This window comes from Arvicanthis niloticus, chromosome 1, assembly GCF_011762505.2.
Source record: "Arvicanthis niloticus isolate mArvNil1 chromosome 1, mArvNil1.pat.X, whole genome shotgun sequence".
NCBI classification, from domain to species: domain Eukaryota; kingdom Metazoa; phylum Chordata; class Mammalia; order Rodentia; family Muridae; genus Arvicanthis; species Arvicanthis niloticus.
In genome coordinates this window covers 72,124,091-72,146,829 of record NC_047658.1, presented here as the reverse complement: position 1 = coordinate 72,146,829, position 22,739 = coordinate 72,124,091, and the positions used below count along the sequence as shown (strand labels likewise).

At 39.7% G+C, this 22,739-nt stretch overlaps 1 protein-coding gene across 2 annotated transcripts in view; it reads left to right on the top strand.

Annotated features, from left to right (window-relative positions):
* Window positions 1-16,647, top strand: part of LOC117712759 (olfactory receptor 52M1-like) — a 37,157-nt gene extending 20,510 nt beyond the window's left edge. Inside the window, exons 1-3 of one of the 2 annotated variants that reach the window (XM_076939396.1) lie at window positions 10,243-10,335; window positions 11,199-11,269; window positions 14,189-16,647. In XM_076939396.1, the coding sequence (XP_076795511.1) occupies window positions 14,309-15,268 (960 nt within the window). In that variant the 5' untranslated portion in view covers window positions 10,243-10,335; window positions 11,199-11,269; window positions 14,189-14,308 and the 3' untranslated portion in view covers window positions 15,269-16,647. Of the gene's footprint in view, window positions 1-10,242; window positions 10,336-11,198; window positions 11,270-14,188 lie in introns of those variants that run through there. The other variant, XM_034508921.2, reaches the window with a different exon arrangement.
* The last annotated feature ends 6,092 nt before the right edge of the window (window positions 16,648-22,739 follow it).

The following is a 22,739-nucleotide window of genomic DNA, read 5'->3' as shown; positions in this document are numbered from 1 at the left end:
GGTTCTGGTTAGTCAACAAAATGATGGACTGAATATTAGGACTATCTTGTACCTCACTGGTACAAATTGGTATAATTATACTCTAATTGTATTTTGAGAGCAAAGTTTTATTTTAACAGGAAGGGTGAAGCTAGGTGATGAGAGACAGAAAGAGAGAGAAAGAGGGGGGGGCATGGAGGCAGATGTTCACGAGTCTCCACCAGTCAAAGATAGTTGATATATCTAGGTTGGGTATTGGGTTACACTTCTGATTGAGCATTACCAAACTTATAAAACCTTTGAATAACATTTTTAAAAATTGTATAAAACCAAAAAAGAAAGGGGGGGCATGGGATAGGGGTTTTCTAGGGAAGGGAATTGGGGAAAGGGGATGGCATCTAAAATGTAAATAAAATATCCAATAAAAATAAAAATTAAAAAAACGTACACAAAAGAAACATATAGTCCATTTTGTATTGATCAGCTACTCCTGGGCATAATGCCCTCATTGGAGCATTGTTAACATTGCTACTGACATGTCATTGGAGATCTTTGGTTGACTGAAAATTTTTTTACTTAATTTTTAGGGCAGGAACCTAGAGAAAGAAGCCTAAACAGGAGAAATGAAGAGACACTGCTTGTTAGCTGGCTTTCTTATATAACTCAGAACCATCTCCCCAGGGATGGCAACCACACACAATGGGGCAGGTCCTCCCATATCAACCACTAATCAAAATAAATAAATAAATAAATAAATAAATAAATAAATAAATAAAAGTGCCACGGGATGCTTGCAGATCAGTATGATGGAGATATTTTTTCAAGTAAGGTTTCTGCTCCTTAAATGACTAGCATGTGTCACACTGACAAAAACACTAGCCAGCACAACCATTTTCTGAGTACTGATCAAGTAAAGCATAGATGCCTATAATCAATGTGTTATAAATTGCCATTTCATATCCAACTGATCCCCCTTGCACAGGAATCCTAACAATGAATCAGGGTTCATGGAGTGGGAAGGAACAGTTTCTCTTCCTTAGAGCCTCATGTGATTCAAAATGAGCAAAGACCAAAAGAGCAATTGGCAAACACAGTCACTTTCTTATTAAAACAATGCTTTTTGTCAACCCATGTCTACACCCTATTGGCTATACAATTCAGTCTTCTAAAATACCATGTTGTATTATTAAAATCTGATTTAGCAGCACTTCAGTTGCCAATACATAACTCAGGATGTTTGTTTTAAGAAGATATGATGACTATGAAACGAACAAGCTTTTCAAATGTACTTATGAAAAGATGTCTCAAAAACAAACTGAATACAAAGGGTTAGTAATGCCGCAAAGTGTGTTATAAATTTCAACCAAAATACTGAGCTAGAGTGCTTAAGTCATTTTACGCATGGATTATAAAGCAATTTTTACTATTTCCTTATACAGAAAATATGAGCTCTAAAACCTTACAACATCTTAGAGGATAAGATGTGTGAAAATGTGGGATTTTTAAAGTGCTATTTATATGTTGTTCATCTTACTGCTATTGTTGATTCATTATCGCAGTCAAAACATCCTCCAGACATAAAAAGATACATATCCTCCACCTTTAGAAGGTTCAAGATTGTGCACTCATCCTCAATGTTCCTTTGGAAATATAAATGCTGGACCCAGGAGCTATGACTGGGGTTCGATTTGGGAAATAGCTGTCTGTATTTGAATGCCTCCTTCTCTGTGAATTTTTATGAGAGAGAAGAGGAAGCAGCAGTCATCTGATCTTGGTTCTTGTCTTTAGGATCTGAAGAAGCCTGTCCCGGATCTGCTTGGTACGAACAGCATAGACAATGGGATTGAGGATGGGGGGAATGAGGAGATAGAAGTTGGCCAGCAGAGTGTGGATTGGAGGAGGCACCTGGTGACCAAACCGATGAATGAGAGAAGAAACAGCTATACAGTTATGTATAAATAAATCTTATTTGTGTCCCCAAATGTAGCAAGATATTTTCCCCTGGAAAGCAAAAAAACAGTATTTTTGGGCCATATAATAAACATCATTGAATAGACAGTGCTACACAACTTTTAGAAAAAATTGTAAAATTCATACTACATGGAATTTCACGTTACACTAAAGTATCAACATAAACTTAACAAGCATATCCAAACCTATATGTTTGAATGAATGGATGACTTCTCTGATGGTACGATCCTCCAAGGAGTGATATTTTTGCATCAATAAATGAATTATCCTGGCACAAATATGACTTCATTTGGTAATTTATCTCTCCAGATATAATACAGTGTGGCTTTGGGGATCATATTAGAATGATCTTCTAATATGCCACTAAGAATGTCCCACTAAGAAAGCAGTCTGCATGTCAAGAGACAACACTGGGTAAAGATTGAGTACCAACGGGATCTTATCTGATATCCAAAAGAGAATACCTGCATGCTCATGGAGACAAGGGAGGGGCGCTCTGCAGAGGTGCATGATGGGATCCTGAAGTATCAGGATGAATCATAAGCATGGTTACTTAACCCAGGTGTAGTTAGGAGAACACAGAAGGAGCCACTTTTCAAGATCTGGGGCTTTGAATAGAAAAAAGGGACATCATCAAACATGCCTGTTAGGAAGGGAATTAGAACAAGTCTCTGATTTCCTTTATTACCCCTATGTCTCCTGCTGGTCCCTCATGTTGGCAGGGTCCATCCAGAAACAGGAGAATCCCCACAAGTGTTTACTTTCTAAATGCACCATGCTGAGTACTTGGTAGGGCAAATAGAGGATACCCAGCTCATAGGGTAAAAGAGCTGAAAGAGACTCACCCTAGCTATGTCCCTCCCTGACTCTGCACAGTGACTTCAGAGACAAGCTGTGAAGTACCCTTCCTTCCTAGGCCAATTGTAGACTTATTTAATTTTATAGCTATTGCTAACACTAGGTCTGTTAGCAATCAGTGTTAGCAATCCCTATGACCCTGGTGGGTGAGCCCATTTTAAGGAGAGGAGTATTAGACCACAACAAGCTTACAAGGCAGCTGTTTTCCTATCAGCACTGCTCCCTATGATAGACAGCTCTAACTTCTTTGAAGGCTTTTGAACATATTCTTTCTTTTACACACTGGTATCAGATGAAAGATGTGACACTTACCACAACTGCATTGGACACAGCTTGTCATCATCATAACAAGGCCTCTAGGCTACAGCTTTTAAACATTATTGTGAATTGATTCTAGTTGTATTTCAACAAGAAAAGTTAAATAGTTGATGATTGTTCTCAGATTAAGCCTCAACTTACCATGTAGTCCAGAGAGTCTGACTTCATATCTCAGCTCCAGCGAGTTTTTTCCAAGGAGTGGTTTTGTGAAGAAATCACCCTGTTTCTCTTTGGGCCCTGCCAGCACCAGGAAACAGCAGGAAATATAAGTGGCCCCTCCTGTGTTCTGATAACTATTCCTGGGTTAAGTAGCCATGTTCACAGTTCATCCTGATTCTTTTTGATCCCATCCATGCACCTATGCAGAGAGTCCCTCCCTTGTCTCCATGAGCATGCCAGATATTCCCTGGTGGGTAACAGATAAGATCCTATCTGTACACAACTTTTACCTGGTATTGTCTCTTGACAGGCAAATTGCATGAGAATAATGTGCTATGTTTATTTAAAACACTGGAAAGATTTTTAAGTGTTATGTTTGCATTGGTGTGGTAAAAAGATTTTCCAGCACTTTATGTGCAGTCTATGAGGCGCCTATCCTTTTAGTCTACTTCCAAGATCCATTCCTTCCCTTTGGATCTTACCTTGGAGAATTAAGGATGGGCATGATCTAGAGTTGGATGCCCAGGAATCCCAACTATCCTCATCCTCACCAGTTTGATGTCTTCCTGCTGGTTCCTGCTCTTTTTCTTAGTTCCTCATCAGAAGATGCTTTTCCAAGACTGGATCATGTCAGAAAAGCCCAGAATTCTATAACTATTTCAGAGACGTTGAACTTATAACACTCTGTGCAATACTATCGGGAATTCTGTCAGCAGTGGTGGAGTTGCTCAGCCTCCAGTGCAGAAAGGTAATACCTACATCTGTCCCAAGAGGGTGAACAGAGAACCTGGCTGTAATCACACCTCACCCCTGCATGCCATGGCTGCTCCAAAAAAAAAAAAGGGAAGGGAAGAACAGACCTTCCAGGTCATAATTTCTAAGATATAATACATATTCTTCCACCCCCTCTCCTGGCCTTCCTGAAGCTGGCACATATATTCTGTGTATATGTGTATATGCAGAAATCAAAAAGTATTCCCAAAGTACAAATGAGTCTTCTTGGACTCAGAATGGATTGGAGGTCCATATTTATGAAGGCTGTAAACCCTAAATTCTATCCCTTTACAGTATTTGGGAGAGGGTGGTGTAATCCTGAATTAACACTAAGATATGTCAAAGGACAATACCACAAAAATAGAGGCTTTTCCCCATGTCTGGTTTACATTATATAGGAAGAATCATGTATAATCATAAAGGAGATATTCCACTCCATGCTCACTTATATGCACTAACTCTACAAAACCTGCCATTCCCCACAAACAAGTAAAGCCACCCTGAGGAAGCAGTTTCTCTGAGAGGACCCTAATGGGGTGCTTATGAGGCATTATGGGGGTTATGAGGCATTATGTTGTAAAGTATGGGGCAAAAAGTCTCCAAAGCTCCAACGGTTTGAATCTGTGTGACCTCAGGCTGTTCCAACTCTGTGTCTTCAAGGAGAAAATTGGAATATTTACATCCTGTGTAGTTTTGTAAATTAGGTTTTGCTATAAAAAAATTTAGTGAAACAAACATACATAAACAGCATTATCTCTGTCAGTAAGATTCTTTCTGCATCGTTAGGGGATGTTAGCTCTCGAGACCCCAGCAGACACTGGCTTCCTCCTTCATATCAGAATCCAGTAAGTTAGAAAAACATGATGCTGTAAAGTCATTACAGAGAGGACTCAGGCTCCTCCACTTGCCATGGCATCCTGTAGCTACAGAACCTCAGAAGAAGGTGGGGAGCTTGCAACCTGCTTCACTCCAACCTCAAACTTTACACTCTGCATAAAATTGCCCAAGTATATGCATTCTTTCTTGGGTCTACATGCATGGATATGTTCTACCCTTAGCCAAGTAAAGAAATGTGAACATTATTCCACACAAGTTCTTATGAAGCTTTCTGAGTCTTAGTTCGTCATCTGACCTCAAACACATGAACTCTACCACTGGTAAAGTTAGTTCACCAGATGAGCCTTGTATAACTGAATAATTTTGCACTGTATTCAAGATGTTTTTTAAGACTATAAAATTTGCATATACCATCTTGAAACCTTTTCATCTTCCCAATTAACAGAAAAAGTGTGCATCATATGTGAAGAACTATATTAAAATATCACCTCTCCTCCACAAAATGGTCTTAAATATATATATTACACATATATTTATGTGTTTATATAAAATTTTTTTTTCAAAAGATACCTACATTCAACCTAGGAATCAGAAACAAATACTGTCATTCTAACACTTTCCAGGAGAGGGCACCCAACCTGAAAACATGATGATAGCAGAAACAACCCTGTGTTCTAAGGGTTTCTGCACACAAGAGGGCAGCTGCACCCAAGGAGTTCACAGCAGTTGAGACAGCATGCACAAGACCCCTACAAGCTTGAGCCACATAAAATCACAGCGTGGAGAGGGAAGTAAACACAAAACCCCTCCCCTAACACAGGAGCTGTTAGCAGTTGATAACTGCTGAAATGGAAAGTCCGTGTCCTTAAAGGTACAGCTCTTGGAGCAATGAGCCACCCTCCAGTGAAGGCCACAAGTCCAAAAAAAAAAAAAAAATGGACAGAACAAACTTTATTTGCTTTTCTGTTTGGTTGTTTGGTTGTTTGTTTTAAAGTGGACACATAGTTGAATGGTCAGAAAATCAGGAAGAATGGGGGAAGGGTGAATACAGTCAAAATACATTACATAAAAATTTCAAGAACATAAAAATGAGAAGACACAAAAATTCATTTAATGAATTTAAATGATGTATGTACCCATTTTAAAAAATAAAGCAAGTTTGATGTCATTAAATGTTTTTATTTCTCATCTATGTATTGACTTTTTTTTTTTTAATTTTTTTTAAAGTCCAGTCCTTATCCCCCTCCTGGTCTGCCATCTGACTGTTCCTCGTCCCATACCTCCTCCCCCATTTCAAGAGGATGTCCCCACCCCCACCTCTACCCCATTAGACCACCATATTGCCTGGGGCCTCAAGTCTCTCAAGTGTTAGATGCATCTTCTGTCACTGAGACCAGACCAGGCAGTTCTCTGCTGTATATGTGTCAGGGGGCTCATATCAACTGGTGTATGCTGTTTGGTTGATGGCTCAGTATCTGGAAGATCTCGGGGGTGCAGATCAGTTCAGACTGCTGGTCTTCCTATGGGGTTGCCCTCCACCTTAGCTTCTTCAAGCCTTTCCCCAATTCAATGACAGGGGTCACCAGCTTCTGTCCAATGAATGGCTGTAAGTATCTGCATCTGACTCTTTCAGCAGCTTGTTGGGCTTCTCAGAGGGCAGTCATACTAGCCTCCTGTTTGTAAGCACACCATAGTATCAGTAACAGTGTCAGGCCTGGGGACCTTGCCTTGAGACAGATGCCAATTTGGACCTGTCACTGGACCTTTCTCTCAGGCTCTTCTCCATTTTTGTCCCTGTGGTTCTTTTGAACAGGAACAACTCCAAATCACAGTTCTTGACTGTGGGATGGCAACTCCATGCCTCCACTTGATGTCCTGTCTTTCTGCTGGAGATGGACTCTACAATTCCCTCTCCCCACAGTCGAGATTTTCATCTAAGGTTCCTTCCTTTAAGTCCTGAGTCTCTCACTTCCCAGGTCTCTGGTACATTCTAGAGGGTCCCCCCACCTCCTACCTCCCCAAGTTGCCTGTTTCCATTCTTTCTGCTGGCCCTCGGGACTTCAGTCTTGTTCCCCAGCCCAATACCTGATCATGTTCCCCTTTTCTCCTCCCTGTCTCCTCTCTCAGGTAGGCCCACCCTCTTTCTGCACCCCATGATTGCTTTTCTTCTCTCTCCCAAGTGGGATTGAGGTATCCTCACTTGGGCCCTTTGGCTGGTTAACCTTCTTGAGTTCTGTGGACTGTATCCTGGGTATTCTGTATCTTTTATCTAATATCCACTTATTAGTGAGTACATACCATGCATGTCCTTTTTGGGTCTGAGTTACCTCACTCAAGATGATATTTTCTAGTTCCATCCATTTGCCTGCAAAACTCAGATGTCCTCGTTTTTACAAGCTGAGTAGTATTCCATTGTGTAAATGAACCACATTTTCTGTATTCATTATTATGTTGTGGAACATCTGGGTTGTTTCCAGCTTCTGGCTATCACAAACAAGGCTGCTATGAACATAGTGGAACACCTGCCCCTGTTTCATGGTGGAGCATCTTTTGAATATATGCACAAGAGTGGTATAACTGGGTCTTCAGGTAGATCTATTTCCAATTTTCTGAGGACCCTCCAGATTGATTTCCAGAGTGGTTGTACCAGTTTTCAGTTTTATCAGCAACTGCTCACTGGTTATTTGCAATTCTGGAAGAAAACAAAATTTAAGTTTGCTAGTCCAGATACTAACTTGGAAATATGGGGGGGGGGGGTATATATATAATATTAGTGATTTGCATACATCTCCAAAGACAAATGATTCATTTTCTCATCTGCAGATGGGATTATGTAAATGTACAGGTAAATAATTTTTCTATAACCTTCCTCTCTTGGACAAAAGACCGAGTATTTAGGCTCTGGGTTCATACAAAGCTGGTTCCCTGTTCATTCCCATGAAGGAAGTGGTCTGCCACATGAATGGCTAACTGTGGCATAAGGTGACATCTATCATACTGACACTTCTAGTACTTGACATCCCGTAGCCTTAATTTTTCTTTCTCTTCATCCCATCCTTGGAATTTCACTACTTTTGTGAGTTCTCCAACATCCTCACATTTTCCTTAGAGCTCTAGAAGCTACCTCTGACCTTTGGAACCGCCCTTGCTGTATCCATCCTTAACCTTACAAGACTGTGGTGTAGCTTAGTGATAGATAGCATGTTGGCAGGCACAGGGTCCTGGTTCAGTCTCCAGATTAAAACTGGAAAGAGATTGTAAGACTCTCTTCTTGTATGCATGTTGCATCCCATAGAGAATGATCTTTTCAATTATTTTCTGAAACCATCCTTCCCACTACCACAAATAAAAATGCAGAGAAAAGGGAAAAAATAATGTCCAAAACTAAGAATATTTGCTACAAAATCTTTTCAAATATTTAAGTGTTTAAATTCAATTAAAAAAGCAAAGCAAAACAATATCTCAAATAATTGTATTGGCCACAAATTTTTTCAATTATAGAAATGTTTATACTCCATAAAAACAAAAGCAAAACAACGCCCTTTTCCTTATCTATAAAAAGTGTATTTTGCATCAGGGACATTTGTCAGATGAGTTTACTTGAAGCCTTTGCACATAGGCTTCAGAAATTCCTTAGGGAAGAATCCAAAACAGAGTTCATGATGCTGTACGTAGTTTTATAAACACTTTTCTCCGTGACTGTGGCTGTGCTACCAGCCCCTCCAGGCTTCCTTTTGTTACTCCCAGCTCAGCTCTGGAATCAGAGCAGCCAGTCTTGACTAGGCTTTTCTTTCCAACTCACCTTATACTCCAGGAGTTAACCACTCCACCAGCCCACTTCCAAGACGTTGCTCCAGGTGGAGTTGTTTTGCCAGCCCCAACAGAGACCTTTGAATCCGAGGATAAAGGACATATAATAAGCTTGTCAATTTACAGCTTGCTTTTCAAGGCACAATTGTTGGGCGCAGTACCTCCCACCTGGAAATGTATGCCCTTCCTTACCAACCCACCATCCCCATTTCTCCTTCCACCCCGAACTCAGTAGCCATTCCAATCAGACCCTGCCAAACATCTCTGTCAACATGCCTGCAGTGGAGAGCAGGTCCTGGCTGTCCCAAGATCTTACATGATTCCTGCTTTCTTCTCATTTCCCAGCATGGCAAATAAAAGGCTCCTTTCTCTTTCCCTGTGTATCTTCTTCCTCTTCAAACCCAGAAGTCCCACCTGCATGCAGCAATTGGCTCCCACCCTTCTTTATTAACAAATCAAGGACCAATTAGGAAACTAAACCTTAGTATCAGCACCTCCCTTACATCATGACACTTTGCATAATCATCAGTTTCCATATTAGAAGGCTATCCTTGGATAGGCTTGGATAGGCTTGAACAGAAATATAAAGAAATATGTCTGCGCTACTTTGATTGGCAAAACTAAAATTGGCCTTCTCACTATCCAGGAAGAGTTAAGTGAAGTAACCACATGGAAGTATTTCCAATTTGTAAATGTTTGGGTTACACAAAAATGAATTGGAAAAATTAGAACTTTTTAAAAGACTAACATTTAATTTTATGCTGCTTTCTTCTTGGTATAAGCCAGAGGTTACATTAAGGCTTTTGAGTATGTGCACATGTACATGTGTGCATGCATACATGCGCACACCTCTCTGCTGTCTATCTGTGTCTGCCTGTGTGTCTGTGAGCACATATACTCAGGATAAACCTCTGGTGCCATTCCTTGTGTGTCATTCACTTTGTTTTCTGATACACAGTTTCTCCCTAGCCCAAGTTCACAGAATAAATAGAACTGTCTGGCTAGCAGGGCCCAGGGAGCCATCTGCCTATCTGCTGCCCCAGTGCTAGGATTGCAGGCATGCACCACCACTCCCAGCTCTTTTACACAGATTATGGAGATCAAACTCAGCTCCTTATGTTTGCAAAGCAAGAACTTTACCCACTGAACTATTTCTCCAACAGTGATAAATATTTTTTTGTTTTAGTAGAAGTGGTGACTATAAGAACCTACACAAGTTACATGAAGGTCTAGTAGTTTTCCCCACCCCTCTCTTGTGAACTCTCTCATAAGGTATGACACTTAGAATCTGTGAGTACCCCAGGCCCAAGGAAGGAAGTCAAATCCAGCACAAGCTAAGAGCTCACCAGAGGGTAAGAATAAGTCTCTTTTCCAGTCCTTGGAGCTAGCTAGAGTGGACAGGGAGTAAAGTCTGCTCCTAAGAGGGAATTAAAATCCAGAGGGAAGCATGCAAGTTTCTCTGTGCAGCCCTCGGAAAATAACCAGCTATTTTCAGAAACTACATAAAGAGAAGAAAGAAAATGATCAGAGGCATGGCCTTCCCCTAGCTGCCAACTACATTTTTTTTTAAGTATCAGATAAGAGCTAACCACCATAAAAGAGTCTACAGCTGTGTGGGCATGCTAATGGGTAAGCACATTTCATGATGATTGGGAGAAAAACCACAGGAAGAAGTCTTCTAGAGCCAGAAACTGCTCTCTTCCTCACAAGATTAGTCAAAAGCATCAGGGAGTTGATATAATATTTTCTTGATTGGGTTAAAGAAAAAGAAAAATAACAAAATAGAAGACAGGATGGCCTAGTATTTAGGAACAGCAGAGAAAAGGCTGGACTCCTACAGCCCAGTTGAGGTTCTTGTCTTAGACTCCAGGACCAGGCATCTCTTTACCCTAAAAAACAGCCTGTCTTTTCAAGCAATACTATTCATGCTGATGAAGCTAGCCGTGACATTTCAAAATAAGATTCTGACTATTTTATGATTACTTTATGTTTCTGACTACATGAAAGCAAGAATGATAAGATATACTTACAGGCCAATTCATTAAAAACTGAGAGAGGGGGAGGAAGGGAGGGAGGGAAGGAGAGACATGGGGGAAGGGGGGAGAGGGAGGGGAAGGGGAAGAGGAAAAAGGACAGAGAGAGGGAGAGAGAGAGAGAGAGAGAGAGAGAGAGAGAGAATATAGTCATTTAGTTGGCAAAGAAGATTCTAGACTTGCTGCTGTCCTGGAGATGCAATATGGTTTGTTCAGTGGAAGGGAGAATGGAGGAGTCACTGGGTGAGGTGAATACCTCACTCACTACTCAGAAGCTAGGAATCCTACCCCTGATAGAGATTATTAACACATAAACAAATGCTTAGACTCTCCCATATCACAGACCAGGAAACAAAAATCAAAAACAAACACAAAATGCCTAAATTTGTACAACAGCAAAAATAGAGTAATATGTGAACGTATGTCTGTCTTGCTTCTAATCACTGCTTGTGTCAGCAGCACCTCTCTCTGAAGCCTCAGACCATCAGACCATCTCTCCCTGGGCTTTCAGGCTTGTCACAACTGTGCAGGTAAAAATGTGATCTCTGTAGAAGCAGAAAATATTGGTATGCAATGCTCCAGATTAAGTGAGGTAATTTAGTTGCCACAGACTATGATGATACTTATGATGACAGCTGTAAATGTGATGGAAACATAACATGGGTATCTTTTCAACATTCTTTGTCCTAACCTAAAACTCAATTACAGCTTCATTGGCTGAACTAGGTCAGACACAAATCAAAGACAGAGACTACAGCTAAGACCATCCCTGGACTCAGAGTCTTTAGTGACAGGCAGTCACGATTCTGACATACCATGAATTGAGTAAATGAGCTCCTCGCTGCTTTGATACATTATATATTCAAAGGACACATCAACTGTTTCCCAGTTTTAAAATTGTTACAAAATAAGCACTGCCTTAAATCTTCATCTGTCTAACCTATTCCTGCCCTTTCAAAGCATCCTCTGAGATGTAACAAGCACAGAGAAATGTTTTCTATTTGTTAAACGTGCATGTTTCACAGTCTGCTACTCATACTGTATTTCCGAGGGAAGCATCTGCAGTCACATCAAAGCCCCTGTCATCTTCCCATACACCTTTCGTTTGCAGTAAACATCGTTTCTGTTTTACATATGGAAACAGAGGCTTCAAATAAATTGCTGAGAATACAAGAAAGGTCTAGGGTGACAAATCTGACAAGTTTTAAGCAGACTCCTAGAGCTGCCTTCCCTTTGCTAACTGGTTGATTTAAGGTAATTGTTGATTTAAGGTAATTGTTGATTTAAGGTAATTGTTTAAGGTAATTTGACTCCTGAGGAAGCAACTCTACATGTCAACACTCATTTACATATTCAAATATCCAAGTCAAAGATTTAATATAAAAAAATCTTGCAAGCTATTTTAAGATTCACCAAACATGAATTTAAGATTCTATCCCACATCTGCCCAATGGTCTAGCCATTGAGTAAGCCAAGGAGCCCTTAAAATGAACTGTGTATCAAAGCCTGAAGCAGCGACCTCACAGGCTACAACAGGGACTTAAGTCCTGTTTGGTGTAGAAATGAAATGACTAATCCTATTTTACACAAAAACTAAAATGCATGTGGGCTTTTTTGAAACAATTTGGAAGTTTGTAAAGGTCCAATGCAAACACACAAACACACACACACACACACACACACACACACACACACAGTATGGTATAGATTAAAGATGTCACAGAGGGCTTTGGAAAGGGTAAACTGAAACTAGCCTAGCCTTAAAGGGTGGAAAAATGTCCCTAGGTGGAAACAAAGGCAATAAAGAAACTTCACAGACAGAACAGCTGTGTGAAGAAAGTCACCATGCTCACATGGATGTGGTGAAATTTCACTAACAAGTATCTGAGGAGAAGGATCAGGAGGGCAAGCCTGGCAGGGAAGGGCATCAATGCTGTTCTGAGCACTCAGACTGAACAATGAGGATGTCAATAAGGACTTTTATCAGATGCATCTGAAAGTCAAAAAGCAGGCAAGACCTGCATAATCTGGTGCTTTGGTGCCCAAGAGGCAAGGACTCTGATGCAAGGAGAATGTCAGTTATTCCTTTAGTTCACTCCATTCTCATGACTCTCCAGTAGCAGATGGTACACAACCTTAAAGAAATTTACTCTTCAGTCAAATCACAAGTGGTGCCAAAACTTGACAGGAAAAATTACTAACAGTAGTCTTTCCCTAGAGTAACCATTCTCAAGAAATTATGTCTGTTCTTTATTCTGTTTAACCATAAAATTCAGCAACCTGAAATGTGAGATCTTTTTCTGTATCAGATTAGGTCCCATCTCTCGCGTGTGCATGTGCGTGTGTGTGTGTGTGTGTGTGTGTGTGTGTGTGTATGTGTGTTTGTGAGTGTGTATGTGAGTGTGCCTGTGTCTGTGAGTGTGTCTGTGTCTGTGTCTGTGTCTGTGTCTGTGTCTGTGTCATTACACATCCTCACCTTCTACCTCACCACATGAGTTCTGGACTTACAACTGTGTAATATTGTGCCTGGTTGACAACTGTGTGCTACCATGCCTGTTCCTGACTTATGTTGCTTCTGGGGATTTATGTCCTTTGATCTGTATAACTACTTTATTTATTGACCCATCTCCCCAGCCACTATGTCAAATTGTAATAATTCTATCTCTCTAATATATTTTTACAATAAGATTGTTTCCTTGTGTTTTTATCAGACTTTGATAAGTTATAACTTTATTTTTAAAGCAGAATATATACATACAGAAGAATATACATTCCATACATGTGGAAGAAATCTAAAAGTACCCATAAACACATCTACATAAAAATCAACAAGTGAAAAGCACAATGAAAAATTTCCCAGATACTTTCAACTTAAGGATATAATTCTGTATGTCATGCACATTAATAATATTACATCACACTTTATTGTGACTCCTAGTATCCCCTTTAGTTACTATATGATATAAACATTATACAAGTAAATATATAGTTGTTAGTAAATGTATAAATTAAAATTTAAGCACTGCTTTGTTTACTTTGACAAATAGCTCCAACTTTTCATTAGAATAAAAATTAGAAACAGCTAATTAGTATATATTATTGTTACCAAAGTTACTGATTGGTGATGAGAATAACATATACAGTTATTAACTAAACATATCATTTGTTATTTACATTTGACTATTCCCTGGAAACCATTTCTGTATTTCCTTTTTGAGGTTTGTTTGTTTGTTTGTTTGTTTGTTTAGGAAAAATTACCGCAAAATAAACTTCCTTAGTCAAGATGCATAATATTGGGCATTCCTATACAACATTTTTAAAAGTCATCTGTAGAAACCATGAGCATGCCTGTCTCTGTGTTTAGCAATGAAGTCATCATAGATAATTCTTATAAATTAAGTAACCTAGTGACCTTTTAAGTTGGCTTTCTAAATTCTCCTTTGTCGTAGGTGCCACAAGTTATCGAGAATGAAAATGAAGATCTATTCTAGCGCTGTCAGGGGCCTTACTTCTCACCGGAGTAGAAACCTGACATTAAGAGTGCCTCTGTGTACCCCACACTCCCAACCATGTTCATTTCTAACAATGCCTGCTCAGTACCCAGCTCTTTCTGGCTCACCGGCATCCCAGGACTGGAGTCCCTGCACATGTGGCTCTCCATCCCCTTTGGCTCCATGTACCTGGTGGCTGTGGTGGGGAACATCACCATCTTGGCAGTGGTTAAGACAGAGCACAGCCTGCACCAGCCCATGTATTTCTTCCTGTGTATGTTGGCTGTTATTGACTTGGTCCTCTCAACTTCTACAATGCCTAAACTATTGGCCATCTTCTGGTTTGGTGACTGCAGCATTGGTCTAGATGCCTGCTTGATTCAGATGTTCTTTGTCCACTGCTTTGCTACTGTTGAGTCAGGGATCTTTCTTGCCATGGCTTTTGACCGCTATGTGGCCATCTGTGACCCACTACACCATACATCAGTACTTACCCATGCAGTGGTGGGACGCTTGGGGCTGGCTGCACTTCTCCGAGGAGTATTCTACATTGGACCTCTTCCACTCCTAATTCGCCTGAGGCTGCCCCTTTATCGGACCCAAATCATTGCCCACTCCTACTGCGAGCACATGGCTGTGGTCACTTTGGCATGTGGTGACACAAGGGTCAATAATTTATATGGAATGGGAATTGGTTTCCTGGTATTAATCCTAGACTCCATAGCTATAACTGCATCTTACGTGATGATTTTCAGGGCTGTGTTGGGATTGTCCACCTCTGACGCCAGGCTGAAAACTTTAGGGACATGTGGTTCTCACATTTGTGCCATCCTTGTCTTCTATATTCCTATTGCTGTTTCATCTCTCACCCATCGCTTTGGTCACCATGTGCCTCCCCATATCCATATTCTTTTGGCCAACTTTTATCTCCTCATCCCGCCCATCCTCAACCCAATTGTCTATGCTGTGCGCACCAAGCAGATCCGAGAGAGACTTTTGCATATTATTAAGTCTGGAACTCAACACAGGGACAAGTAAATATTCAATGCCGATAGGAAGCCCATGGCTATTCTGAGTCCTACTTAAACTGTGAGGATAAGAGCCTAAAAGCAGCCCTAACATCTATTCTGTTTGAGCATGCGTTTTCTGTGCAGTGTGAATCTATGATCCTGAAGCAGAGAAGGAAGATAAAAGACCATAAACTCCTGGACTGTACCCCTCCTTTGGCCTATTTAGTATGTGCACTTGAGTGCAATAAGCATATACCCACAAAACCTGAAATCCTTTCTGTCCTTTACTGTGATGGCATCAGATTCCCAGTTTCTCTATGATAAGTGTAATCAAGCACAACTCTAAATGGTAGAATTCTATTCCAAAACCTTCTTAAATATAATTCAGCAAACTTTGTTGAAAAGTTTCAGACATGTGTTACATAGGTAAACTTTTTAAATTCTCCTGGGTTGCCCCCTATTAAAATGATACTCATTGACAATGAAGGCAGCACACATGTGAGCAATTTAAAATCTCTACGAATGAGATTTTACCATCTATAGGAGTTTAAAATCTTTAGTCCTCTTGTCATCCGTGGTTGTAGTTGTACTGTTTTGTGATTAAGGGGGTTGTTCCAACAGAAGAGAAGGGAAAGAGCTCTGGAGAATTATCTATGGAGAGTGACAAACTGGTGAATAATATCTTAATCCAACCAATGGTTGCCTCCTCCTCATGCAACTATGTTTCTTTTTATAACCAATACTCTGGACCATAATGGAAGATTTTCATGCCTTTTTGAGGCTGGTTAGTAAAAGACTGAAGGAGAAACACTGGTGTGGAATTTGTGTAGGGCCATGTGGCACAAATGTCTTAACTTGGGCTAAGAAACGAACATTGAATAGTAGGTCAGACTTTGGACATAGAATCAAAGCCTGGTCCTTCTTCTTGTAAACAAAAACAGTGGTGATCATTATGGGTTTATTGTAAGGATGCAGTAAGATAGTGTAAAATTTTTGTGTGCAGCCTGGCACACAAATTATAAAAATCAGCTTGTCTCCTGATTAGTCTCTGTTGTACATGGAAAGGCCCCTGAGGCAGAATATGCAATGAGGCAAAAATGACATGAATAGGTCCTGTAAGATGGTAAAGACTATTCTACTCAGGGCTGGAATAATGGCTCAAGCAGTTAAGAATACTGGCAGCTCTTCTAGAGGATAGAATTCAACTCCCAGCACCCATATGGTAACTTACTATAACTCCAATCCCAAAAGATCCATGATCTTTTCTGATCTCTATAGGATCTGCATGCACATGGTAACATCATATGTAATACAGACAAACATCCAGGGCAAACACCCATATACAGAAAATAAATTAAATAAACAAACAAACAAATAAATCATTATCTATCACCTCTGTTCTTACAATCTTTGTACCTCCTCTTCCTCATAGCTCCCTGAGTCATGGCGGGGGGTGGGGGGTGAGAGGAATAAAGACATTCCACTTAGAATCATGTGCTTCAACATTTCTGTACATTTTGCCATTGTGGGAAAAATCTCAAAAAAAAAAGAAAAGAAAAGTTAAGAATTTCTTAATGAAGGCTCTCTTATAGAAAGTATTTAATGCTGATTTTTTTTTCTCTACAGAAAGTCATATCAACAAAGCCAGCTTTGTTCTGTTCCCTTTGGCTCACCAGCACAATTTCGTGACTATTTGGGGCTTCTCATCTAAGATGATGCTTGCCTAACTAGTCTTGTGATGGCAAAAGGCTAAATACCTCTCACCATTTTCCTGTGTAACAAATATGCACACCTAATTGTACAAAAACATAGCTTCAGGTTCTCTGGAGCTCAGAGTCCAACTATAATGAAAACAAGTTACAGAAAGTAGCCATTTACAATCAAATCTAACCAACTTTAATTCTCTTAAACAATTTTAATTTATAATTCAGTCCATTACAGGCCTCAAAAGTTCTCCTGGATGTTTTTTTAATTAGCCTCTTCCTTGTGTTAAATGTAAAACTTCAGTAGGTGGTAAAGTGGACTTTTACAAAATTACCATCAGGCAGCCATGGAAAAGAAGTGCCTGCTGTTTCCTGGTTCTTCACTGGCCTCAAGCCTGATCCATCTTGTGCTCCTTCATATTGTGATTTGTAAAAGCAGACCTAGGAAACTGTCTGGTATTGTTCATCCACTGAGATAAAGGACAATAGTGTCCCTGCAAGACCCTGGCAGAGACTGCCTGCTGTACAACCTCCTGTTGACCCCTCCATCCTGACCTCAGACCTCTGTACAAACCAGCCAGCACCACTGCTCTTGCTCTCTCAGCCAATCACTTTGTCTATAGAGTCCCAGGGAAGAAATGCTAAGGATGCAAACCCCTGTGCCCCTTGGAACACTGGCAGGTCTGCCTGACAGAAAGGGGTCAAGGTCCCAATAAATATCTCTTCTCTTACCATGCACAGAAGGTCTTGGTGCTTAAACTAGTGAAGCCATGAAGAAAATCCAATCTTCTGCCCAAATCATTCTAAAACTCTGTTCTGTGTTTCTCAATCAACACTTTAGATTTTAGAAGCTAAGAATTTGATGTCTTTGTTCTCTGGTCTAATTTTATAACTTCTCCCTTAACATTAAGGATAAGTCTGAGCTTTCAATTTAAACCCAACATAAGGGGGGAAAACGGAAGGCAAGGGAAAGAAGGGGAGGGGAGGAAAGAGAAGAGGAGGAAACAGAGAAAGGAAGGAAAGGAAAGAGCCTTTCATAAAAATAGCCTCCAGATTAGCTCTAAATAAAAAATAATTCTTGCACATCACTCTATGAGTCCAGGGACTCCTGTATAAAAGTTGGTGTTTTATTTAAACAAAACCATCGTCGTTCAGAGTTCTAATCTTCTTATCTTTTTCCCCAACTCCCATAATCATGAAATAATACCAGTCATGTGGGGCAGTGGACCATGAGAGAAATCCTGGTAAGGTCAAGCCAAAGCCTTGAAGACCCGGAGACCATGAAGGGACAGTAGGAGCTTTGCCTGCTCCTACCACTAGGCTCTGTCACTAGCCACAGCCTCTCTTAGATTTGTGGCCATTAGTCACATAAGGGCAAAGACCCAATTCCTTCCATGTGTAGATGAGGTATTTCTAACATCTCAGACCAAGACAATAGGAAAAGAAACATGACCACAGTCAAGTAGGCTCACAATAGAGGTCTCCATGCTAATGAGGTACCCAGAGGTCCAGCAGGCATTGACAATAAGTTTCCCTTTCCAGACATTCCTCCCTACTGAGAAGTGGGGTATGGTTTTATACATCCACTTTCCACCATGACAATAAACTATTTATAACCATGGACTGTCTCTTTTCATCGAAATCTGCTGTGGAGCCATGGAGAAGGCCTTTGCATACAGAGCCATAGTCTAATCTCCTGTAGAAAGCTTCTCTGCACTCCCAGCCACAACCACAGTCAAGCCAAGGACTCTCCCTACTAGGACACAAGGACCTATCCCTTGGGCATCCAACTCTGTTCTCTCCTCTTTTGTAACTCCCAGAGGTACCTGGATGTCCTAGAGCATAAGAACCCCATGACCCCAGCCTTATCACAAGCCTGGGGAACCTGGAACCAGCTCCAGCTTTCCCACATCACAGACTGCTTCCCTAAGGCCCAGCAGCCGCCTGGCAACGGTGTGGAATAAGCACAGTTAAACTTCCCATGTCCACCTCTCCAAGTGGCTGGGCCCTGTGGCAGGGTGGGTGCAATGTGACTGTTTGACTCTTCTTGCCAAGAATACACTCTGATTTCTTCCTTTATCACAGAGAATTGCAGCTCATTATAAAAATTGTCACATCTCAAAGTTGTTCAATACCAAAGACACTCAAATAAGGACTAGAATAGACTAATTTAATTGATAGGCTAGACATTTATAATAAAAGCAAAAAGACTTCTAATATTATAGACAGTTGTTATGTAGGTGATAATGGCAAGAGTAGCCTTGGTCAATAGCATTTGATAGCTCAATTATATTTTAAATGGAGATTGCCATGGTTGAACATATCTGAGAATTGGGATATGAATCAAATTGGAAGTAAAGATACATTCAAGCTATAAGGCTCATGTAAATATATATCATATAGTAGGAATATCAAAAATTATATACTTGGAGCTGGAAAGATAGCTAAGCATTTAAGAACACTTGTTGCTCTTGCAGAGAACCAGAGGGTAGTTCCCAATACAAATGTCAGAAGCCTACAGCCATTTGTAACTCCAGTTCCAGGAGTATCATCACCTTCTTTTGGCATTATGCAGTGCACATCTAGGCAAGCATGCACACACACACAACACACACATTCAACACACACATACACACATACAACACACACATACACACACAACACACACATACATACACATTCCATGTTTTTTATTTCATGACATAATATCTTCACAATGAAGATTCCAGTTTTGAGTTCACAGTTTCACAGAAAAACATCTTTGATTAGGTCATAGTGTGGTTAAGGCCCTGTATTTTTCCATCAAGACAAAAAAATTAGGGATGAAATGGGGATAGAAGGCTCATAACCATTACACAAATACAAGAGAATCACATAAAAATGTATGTATGTTAACCAAATATAATAATGACACTTCAGATAATTTATGCATGCTAGTTTTGAATCATCTGGAGCCTGCAAAGCTGTCAGTAAATTGTCAACAATACCACAACAAAATCCTTGATGGTCCCAGCATCTCTTTTACTTTGACTGCCACAGTACATTGATGAACAAATGATACAATATAGACTAATAAGCAAAGCAGATAATCTTCAGGCTACATTGTAGTAAACACATTAGAAATACCAAAATTCTTTGAATATAGTTTTATGTAAAGATTTGTTTCGGATGTTTCTACACATTTTTCTAACCTACAAATCATAGAGTTGGTAATGTTTCACCACTGTACATTGGTTAAATTGGTGAGATTTTTGGGTATTTGAAGATGTCAAGATGATACTAAAATACATACAAGTTTGATGGTAGTTCATACCCATAATCTTAACAGCCAAAAAACTAATAAGACTTGCCATGACTAAGAATTCCAGGCCAAGCACAGTGGTAAAGATGATGGTAGTGCATGCCTTTGATCCAAACCTGCAGGAAGCAGATGCAGGTGGATGTCTGAGTTCGAGGTCATCCTAGTCTCCAGAGTAAGTTCCAGAGTCTCCAGTTCTCTGGAATACACAGAGAAACCCTGTCTTTTAAAAAATATAGAAAGAAAGAAAGAAAGAAAGAAAGAAAGAAAGAAAGAAAGAAAGAAAGAAAGAAACAAGACAGAGAGGGGGAGGGAGGGAGGGAGGGAGGGAGGGGGGGAGGAAGAGAATGTATTCCAGAGCAGACTTGTCTCAAAAAATAAAATAATATAAAAAATAAAACCAATAAAACAATTTTAATAAAAAGAACATTCTAAATGTTTGTTGTTTAAAGAGTCATACCAAGGAATTTAAGCAGATAATAGTTAAGTTAATTAAGACTTCCTTATGATGCCAAGGAAATTCTTTTTCCCTTTGGACTCAGATAGGTTCAGATTCCATTAAAGAAACTCAACTTATCAAAACTATAGATGGTTTCAGTTCTTTCAGATAAGCAAAAGAATACAAAAAAGTTTAAGGCATGGCAAGTACTGCCTGCTAATATCCCAGTAATAGGAGGTGTGTGTGTGTGTGTGTGTGTGTGTGTGTGTGTGTGTGTGTGTGTATTATGTATGCATGTGTGTATATACATATACATAATACATATATACATGTGTGTATATACATATACATAAGCATATACATATATGCTGTGGCACCAAGATTTCTGTCTGGCCAGAAGAGATTCATCCAACATTTTCATTTCACTGATGCATTAATTTCAGGATGCTGGACTTGAGGAGTTGAAGCAGGTACAATGAAAGAGAAGACGAGTGAGCAACATCACTGTAACAGGTGTAGGCAGAGAGAGATAGAGAAAGAAAGCATCCCATATTCAGTTAATGCAAAATACACTCATTTTCAAGAGTAGTGTCCTTTCAATTACAATAGGTATCAGAATCACCTAGAGGACTTGTTGAAGCACAAAATGCTGGGTTCTGTCACTAAGCTAAGGAAAGACCTGAGAATTATGATTTCTAGAAAGTCCCCAGGATCTGTTAATTATCTTATTGTCTTATTATCTTATTATCTAATATGTGATTATCTTATAATAATCACAGTTAAATGATGTGATCAGAGCTGGAGAGATGGCCCAGCGGTTAAGAGAACTAGCTGCTCTTACAGAGAATTCAGGTTCAATTCCCAGCATCCATGGTGGCTCACAACCATCTGCAGTCCCAGTACCTGTTATCAGATATTTCTTTTGATCTTCAAGAACTCCTGCATGTGTGCAATGTGCATACATGCATTCAAATGCACACACACACATAAGCACACATACTCATAATATTTTTAAAATAAACCTGATATTGTAATTTCAAAAACATATATATATATATATATATATATATATATATATATATATGAATAATTTGGTAAGTGAGGTTAGTAACTTGTGGCAGGACAGAAAGATAAAAAGGTTAATGTGACAGAAAACAGAGGTAGTGTCTGTATGACTAAAAATTTTTCCTCCTAGAATTAAGTATGTGTATTATTTTGTTTTTAACAACCAAGATGGTAAACTAATTCTGACTTGGCTGTTAGATTTGGGCTGTTTTTTAATAATTTGTGGAAGTTGATTTAATTTTGATCTCCAAATTTTATATAACTGAAAACAATCCTAGAAAACTCTGGAATTACCATTAGCAGTTATATTAGTGGTGCCACAAGCCTGCAATACTAACATCAGAAAGACTAAAGCCCAAAGATGAGAAGTTTCAGGCCATCCTGGACTATGTAGTGAGCTCCAAACCATCTGACACAACATAGTAAACACAACATATTTTCCTCATCTGTGAAATCTAGATTTACATTGTGTATGTGTGCTCAAGTAGAAACTAAACAAGGAACCGTGGAAAGGGAAGAGGTCTTAAAGGAGGGGGATAAAGGGTAGTGGAGTACATACAACATGAAAGAGAGGGTCTGTGTGGAGAGAAAAATGGTTAGGAAGACAGAGGGGGCACTGGGGAGAAATTAAAAAAATAATAACAAGGTATGCCTGAAAAAGTCCCATGAAACCTATTTAAAAATATTATACAAGATCCAGATCATTGAATTACATAAAATATCCCAGTCAACTTTAAGAGGTAAAGATGATTGATTGCTCTATAGGTAAACATTCTACAAGTTATATGTAGGGTTATAAAAATTAATGTAAAGGAACATCAGAGGACTCTTGATAAGTCCCCAATAAAGGAATTAGCCATGAGTATGAATCAAAGGACTGGTTATATTTTGGAATAATGGAAGTCATAGTATTTTCTTAGGATAAAGCTGATCAAGTGCAGAGACAGAAACACTGAAAGATGTGCTTAGAGAGGTGCAGGCTGCAGCACTTTGA